This window comes from Blennius ocellaris, assembly GCF_963422515.1.
Source record: "Blennius ocellaris genome assembly, chromosome: 12".
Lineage (NCBI taxonomy): Eukaryota > Metazoa > Chordata > Actinopteri > Blenniiformes > Blenniidae > Blennius > Blennius ocellaris.
This window is the reverse complement of record NC_137661.1, coordinates 7,799,741-7,807,226: the sequence shown is the minus strand read 5'-3', so window position 1 is coordinate 7,807,226 and position 7,486 is coordinate 7,799,741. Positions and strand designations below refer to the sequence as shown.

The 7,486-nt window shown below is 42.0% G+C and overlaps 1 protein-coding gene across 1 annotated transcript in view; it reads left to right on the top strand.

Moving 5' to 3' along the window:
• Window positions 1–7,122: 7,122 nt before the first annotated feature.
• kdm4b (lysine (K)-specific demethylase 4B) overlaps window positions 7,123–7,486 on the top strand; it is a gene marked incomplete at its 5' end in the record, with an annotated part of 35,394 nt that continues 35,030 nt past the window's right edge. Inside the window, one exon of the mRNA XM_080505691.1 lies at window positions 7,123–7,412. Within this exon, the coding sequence (XP_080361817.1) occupies window positions 7,123–7,412 (290 nt within the window). The remainder of the gene's footprint in view (window positions 7,413–7,486) is intronic.

The following is a 7,486-nucleotide window of genomic DNA, read 5'->3' as shown; positions in this document are numbered from 1 at the left end:
TTATTGGGCCTATTTTAAGAGACATTTTTGGTGAGATTTATCTTTGGAGGTTGACTTTCCACCTAACCATACTGTGTACCATGAAATAAAAATGAAAAATCCCTTAAACTGAGGTCCCGGAGCTCCACGGTGGCGCAGTGGTTGGCGCGTTGACTGGCAGCCAGAAGGTTGTGGGTTCAAATATCGTCCGGACTTTGTTGCTTTGCATGTTTTCTCTGTGTTCGCATGGGTTTCCTCCATTTTCAAAAAGTATTTCTGAAAACATTTGAGGCGAGAAGTAGCTGTCCAGTTGCTGAATCTGTCCTAGTTCCCGTTGAATTACAGTTCGTTTCGACCTTTTACCAAAGTTTTGTGACGTGTCGGACCTCTTTTGCATAAAGTAGGCTGGATTCAACGCACTGTGGTTCGTTCGACAGTGAATGGGAATCGAGCAAATGAACGGAACCTGTTGACACGTACAGTGTTGGTGTGGATTCCAAACAAGTTCTGTTTAAACGACGGTGTTCGAAGTAATTACAGTTGAAGTATGTGCAACATTTTCAAAGTGCACAGCTTGTTGTAGAAGTGTCAACAACAAAAACACGACTTTTCTGAACGACCAGTACTGCCATTGTCGTCAAAACCTTGAATGTGAAGCCAGATTGGGGCAGATCCTACTGTGGTTGTCATGCAAACAAGTTGGTAAGTTTAAGAAAAAGTTTGCTGCTGATCAGAGAACAGTGCTGACTGTGGCATCAAGACAGGCAGCAGGCGATTCACACCTCCGTGAAGCTGTGTCCTACTCTGCGCTAAACTCCCTGAAAATAGTCCCAATCATTTGTGTTAGATTAGTTAGTTGCGTTAGAGCTGGAGAAATTGCTGTTTGTGCTGCGTTGCTAAAGAATTTCTCCAGGGATTAATAAAGTGATTCTGAGGTTTTAGAGATAGAAATAGTTTATTATGAGATGGTGACGTCACGCAGACCCCCACATTGTCCAAATTGAACAAAAATAGTTGGTACTGCTTCCTTTTCTGACCTTCTACTAACCTCAAGTTGTCTTTTGAGAGAATACATGCAAACACTCCTACATTTCATACTTTACGGTAGAGAGACGTTTATTACAGCCTCATATAAAATCAACAATAATGATAATAATATAAAAGCAAACAGTGCTCTGGTATTGGAATCATATTAGTATCGGCAGATATTCAAATTCGGGTATCGGGATTGGATTGGAAGTGAAAAAACCTGGATTGGTGCATCCCTATACTTGATGTATTGTGGCTTGCTCTCTGTGCGATACAATAAATGACTATATCATGAATATTCAAGTGTCACACTGTAGCTTTTAGCCCTGAGCATTACATTGTGGGCCCAAATCCCATACTGTCGCGAGCGTTACGTCATACACCTTAGCTTAGCAGAGTTCTCGCGGATCGCGAAATGTGCAAACAGACACAAATGATGGAAGAAGACGAGTTAATTCCAAAGAAAAAGAGCATGGGATCCATTGAATAGCAGTAGTTTGGAGTTCAGTTAAAAATCCACCCACTAGAAAATGAAGTGTCTGAAACTAAGCACATCAACATCTCCTGCCGATTCCACACGAAGCCGAAGCAGCTGGCGATGACGGTATTGAGTCTGGCATTTTCCCTTTCCAGATCGATAGCATACGACAAAAGAGTCCAAATCCAGGAGAGATAGACAACAATGAAATATTTTCAATTCATTTAATTTCAGTCACAAAATACTGGTGGGTGAACTCGCAATTAATCGCATTTATAAAATAAAATTTTAATTTCACTCCAATAGGAGTGGAATTAAATCAGCAAATGGGATGACATGTTATCATTCATGAACAAATAGAAATTGTAAACAGGCAGTTACTTCAAGTGTAGTTAAATTCAAATAAGCAGCATCATGGATTTGGGAATGGTAAACAGGCTGTCACTTACTGCAAGTGGAATGTAATGCAAGTGGAATTAAAAATGAACTAAACTCTGATATGAATATTAACATTCGGTGAGCGAAACATAAAGACCTTTGAAAATCACAATGAAATGACTCAGAGATTAGAGTTTCACAATATTTACAACAATACAGATTGGTACTTGTCCAAACTTTCTATCAAGTTGATAAAAGCAAACCGCAAACTCACACAAGTTTGGTCACATTTGCAGATGACAAGGCCGCCAGCTTTTATATATCCATTTTCAACAGACTGTTTCACTGTTGTTTGCACGGTGTTAATTTCAAAGTGAAGTTCCAGATCCAACTTTATGAACGAATATGTGCCCTTATCAGTGTTGCGAGTGCTTCCCGGTGCTCACGAGAGCCATGTGCAGCGCCTGAACGAGATCACCCGCTGTCTCTGCACTCGTGCAATTTATAGTAGATTTTCTTCTTGCCAGGAAGTGCATGGCCTTGGTGCTTATAGTCCCAAATGTGATCGGTTAAAATCTGTCCCTTATGACGGACTGCTCCCCCTGTGAAATGCTGTATGCCCCATGAAGCTTTTCCAATTGTGAGAAAATGTATTCATTCTACCTACCAGACTACTTGTAGCTTCTTCTTTAAATTGGCCCCATTCAGACACATATCCACATGACAAAGGTGTATTATAGACGATAATGACATTATATTCGTCTTTTCGAAATCCAACCGTTTCAGGGTTATGGTATCGAAAGAGAGGAAAAAGCAACAAACAAGTTGTGGTGTGAGATACAACCCCTGGTTTGGGTGGAGGATGACACAAGCAAAAAGTAACAAACGGATCCTCATAAATCTACTCGCAGCAGACATGATGAGGGCAGGACACTTCGCCCATGAACTTTCAGTTCCACCGTCAGAGCTGGAGAGGGAGTGGGAGATAATAGTGAAACATCACTCTGGGAAATGATCTCACTGGAGGTTTCCCAGCTGGCTAAACTTATAGCAGCTTCATCAGAAAATGGTCCAGGGTGTCCGGAGACAGTATGCTTCTTTTATTTTCATTTTCATTTTAGACGTAATGATAGTGAGAGAAAGCGGTCCTGCAGACTTGTTTAATGTGGGAGTTGAAGGCCAAGTTGTAATTAAAAAAAAGAAAACAAACACATACAAACCCCCTGGTTTCTCACAGTGGTATTGCAGGTCAAATAAAGCCACACATCTATTAGCCAGCAGTTTTAAACTAAACTCAAGCCCCATTTTCACGGCGTTTCAAGTGAAATCGCACTGTTTTTGTGTTTTCATTCCAGAAAAGATTTGCGTTTACATGACAACTTTATGAAAACGCTGACCGTTTACAGACCAATATCAGAAATACTGAAAATGATGTAGTTGGAACGATTTGGCTTTTATAATGAAGAGAATGATACGCTATCAACATTAACAATGGAGAGTACACATTTGTATGGACCAATGAGGAATTGACTGCTATTTCGGGTGGCCTCTCAACCACAAAACTACTGTAATTTCCAGACTATTACCTGCTACTTTTTTCACAAGCTTTGAACCCTGCGGCTTATACAATTACGTGGCTAATTTATGGATTTGTACCGGTTAACAAGCTTCATGCTGCCGCATTCTTCTTCCGTATGTAGCTACATGCTATTTGAGCGCCTCTGCTTCTCCTCCTCCTCATTGTGTGCAGGAATTTCCAGCTCTATGAAAGACAGATTTGCGCAAATTGGTGACAATATGAGCAAACTTCATATTTCCACAGTGAAATTCCTGCCCTGTTACAACGTGGACACCTGTGGCTTGCAGTCAAGTGCAGCCTATATAGTTACTTTTTTACGTCCGGAACGTCCCTTCTTTCTCCTTATCTATCGACTTTACCTTAACCCCGTGGATGACGTCGCAGGGTTAAGGAAAGGGAGTTCGAAGGCGTCCTAAAGCAGTCCGTGAAAGGCGTTCACGTTGGTGTGGCAGTCGGACCGCACTTTCGCTTAGTGACATCATAATAATGCGACGGCGGCGCAAGTTCGTGACACGTGCCGTGGTGGAGAAAGAGAGCCTCCCCTCCAAAGCTCACAAGCTGCTGCTAAATGCTAACCTGGAGTAATAATTTAAACAGGGACATGAGGTTTTGGTGAGGACAGGTGAAGCTGAACAAGCTGCGATTAACAGTCAATGAGTGCCGTGTGCTTTCAGCTGCAACGATTCTAGTAGATTGTAACTGAAACAAGCAACGCAGCTGCACATCGACGCAACCACCGTGTGCAACAGAAAACAGGAAATGATAAGATTACTGCACAACGCCAACGCCACAGGGAGATCCCACAGGCTCCATGTTTGCTTCACGCAGGTTTATGATGCAAAAAATGAGACCTGAAAATAATCTGAATTACTTCAAGCAAATTCTCAGTAACAGTATTCAGTGCAAATATTGATTGTATGAAATATTAATCATGAAAAATATCAAGACAGATGGATAAATGACAGCTTCAAGTAAACATACCTTATTTTGAAAGTCGCGATCATGGCATATATACATCACATTGCATGCTGACCCAAAACTATACGAGTACAGCTATTGTCTTAGTCCAATACTAGTACTTTTTGGAAGTTTAAGAATCAGAAATACTTTAAAAATATGATTCCTCTTGATGTAGCAACAACTTCACGACTTGTGGACCACTCTTTTTCTCTAAATGGTCTGTATTCTTGAAGTCTAAATAGTCCCAAATTATTTGTGCAGATGTTCTCACTCACTGTCGCTCTACAGCTTGTTCGTTTTGTCGATGGGCAGATACACATAGGTATATGGTTTTGTTTTCTATTTGTTTACCACGCAAGTGAAGCAATTTATTTTTCATAAAATAACACGAAAGGGGTCGGATTGGATACATTTATAGTTTATCTCACCCCTTCTGACATGTGTTGATGAAATAAAACAAAGCTACAACATTATTATACATTAAACCCACAAAGTTTGTTTGTTCATTCACTGTTGTCCAATAGTGGAATTTTGTCTTAATTGCTTTGGGGCTGCTTTTCTTCAGCTGGAACTGGGCCTTTATGAGGAGGGAATTATGAACAGTTCCAAATAGCAGTCAGTGTTGGCACAAAACCTTCGGGCTTCTGTTTGAAAGATGAAGAGGAACTTCATCTTTCAGCGAGACAATGACCCAAAGCACACAGCCAAAGAAAAACAAACAAAAACAAAAATGGCTTCACCAGAATAAGATTGAGGTTTTGGAAGAGTCCAGACCTGAATCTGACCGAAACATCTGTGGGGTGAGCTGAAGAGGGCTGTGCACATGAGACGCCCTCACAATTTATCAGATTGGGAGCGGTGTTGCAAAGAAGAGTGGGCAAATATTGCCACATCAAGATGTGCCACACTGATAGACTCCTGCCCAAAAAGACTGTGGGCTGTAATACAAGCCAAAGGTGCTGCATAGTATTATTTTAAGGGTGTGCATGTTTATGCAACCTCATTATCTCTGTTGTTTATTTTTCACTTTACCTGCCTGAAAGTTTTCAATTTGTTTTTCAATTGCATTGAACAGGTTATAGGTCACGTTTCAAGGTGGAACAAGTTGTAAAATGATTTACAGGGGCGTGTATACTTTTTTATATCCCCTGTAAGTGAACGGATTGACAACAGTTTTATGCTAGTTTACATCCTGTGCATGCTTGGAGCCAACTTTCTCCAGGTAACACATGCTATTGCTAACATATTCAGAGATAATGTGCACACAAGTGTTGTCTGGGTTCTCCAAATATGTGCATGGTTCCCTTACACACATGTGCATTGATGTAATCTGCAGTCACACATTTTGAGGGCTGTTCCTTCATTATACAATTGAGGCCCTGTTTAAATGCTAAACATTGTTAAATTCACCATGGGGTCTATTTAAACCCCTGGATCACTCCATTAATACATGGACTTGATGTGCCTTCTTTAAAATACAGCAGGGCACTTTAATCCAGACCCAGACTCTTTGGCTACATTTACACTGCAAGTATTGATGCTCGGATTGGATTCACTGCTTAAATCTTAATTCTATGACCGTGTGGGTTACACACACATTTGATCAACTGACCCATATCTGATTCTTGCGATTACATTTTCCTACAACGTCGGAAACGCACACACATACTTGTAGTGTTTACAGAACTACGGCTTCAGGACTAAACAAACTGCATAGGTATGAGTGATGACACATGTTTCACGCTAATGTTGCAGTGCCTGAGAGGTTCTTCTAACATCGCCAGGAGGTTTGGCAGAGGAGGAGGAAAGAGCCATAATCGCGTCTTATGCATATTGTAGTGGCGGCAGGTCGTGCCGTGAAGAGATCACTGAGATTTCCATATTAGAATGTGGACTTTATTAACCTGAACTCAAACGCATCTTACCCAGATGGGTTGTGATCGCCAGCAACGCCCTCGATCATGGCGTTACACAGTTATAACATGAACTGTACTGAGCAGAGTAATAACTATAGGGGATCAGACAATGACAGAACCAAAACAGGTATAACTATAATAAACTAAACTCGCTATGTTTTGCTGCAATTACTTCGTCCTCTCCCCAATGACCGAGAAGTCATGTGACCTCTTGGGCTGACCACTGTGCTAGACTTTCCTCCTGTCAGGACACATTCTATGCTTATCATTTATTCACAGAGTGTTCACTCTGTGATAAATATAAGAATAGATGGTCGCGGATTTGATTACGTTAAAGATGTCAATGTTGACAAAATTCAATCAGCCTGTTTACATGCCACATCGGCACATGTATGAACTATTTCCTCCTTCGATTGAGGCCAGTGTCTGATCTCAAGACATCTGAATGCATGTTGTCTTTTTCCAGCTTACATTGTCCAAAAGCATAAAAAAAGAGCAAAGAAATCCGTATAGGTGATATTACACTGAGGGTGTCAATGTGGCCTTGGAAATACGTCTCAATTCTTTATACCTCATCCAGACTCTTAGAAGTAGATTCAAGCCATTTGATGTAGACATGGATTTTCTCAATAATAATGAATTCTTCTCTCAAATAAAGACACTGTTCAAAGTTTCTCTCTCTCTCTCTCTCTTCTCTCTCTCTCTCTCTCTCTCTCTCTCTCTCTCCCCCCCTCCACTGGCATATATATTTACATATGCACCTCCCTCCTCCTCCAGGTTTACCTGCAGTCAGTTTTGATGAGATGGCGACCGTTGTGCCTCAGGACACATGTCGGCTCTCACCCGACCACAGCCACGCCCCCCGAGGCGTTACGAGATTCTCCTCGAGGGCCCCGGGCTCCATTGCGCCCCAAGATCAGATTCCCACCAAGGAGCCAGCAATAGCCGAAACCCCCCGACGCAGCCGTAACTTCAGAACACAAATGCTGCCCGGCTCTTACTCCGACTCAGCCCACGGACCCCGGCGCAGGACCCGGAGCTCCACGTGGGATCTGAGTCGGCTGCCGGCGCCCCGCCGGGACCCGTGCCTCCGGTCACCGCCATGAATTCTGCCTGTAAGATCATGACTTTCCGACCCACATGGAAGAGTTCAAAGACTTTGCCAAT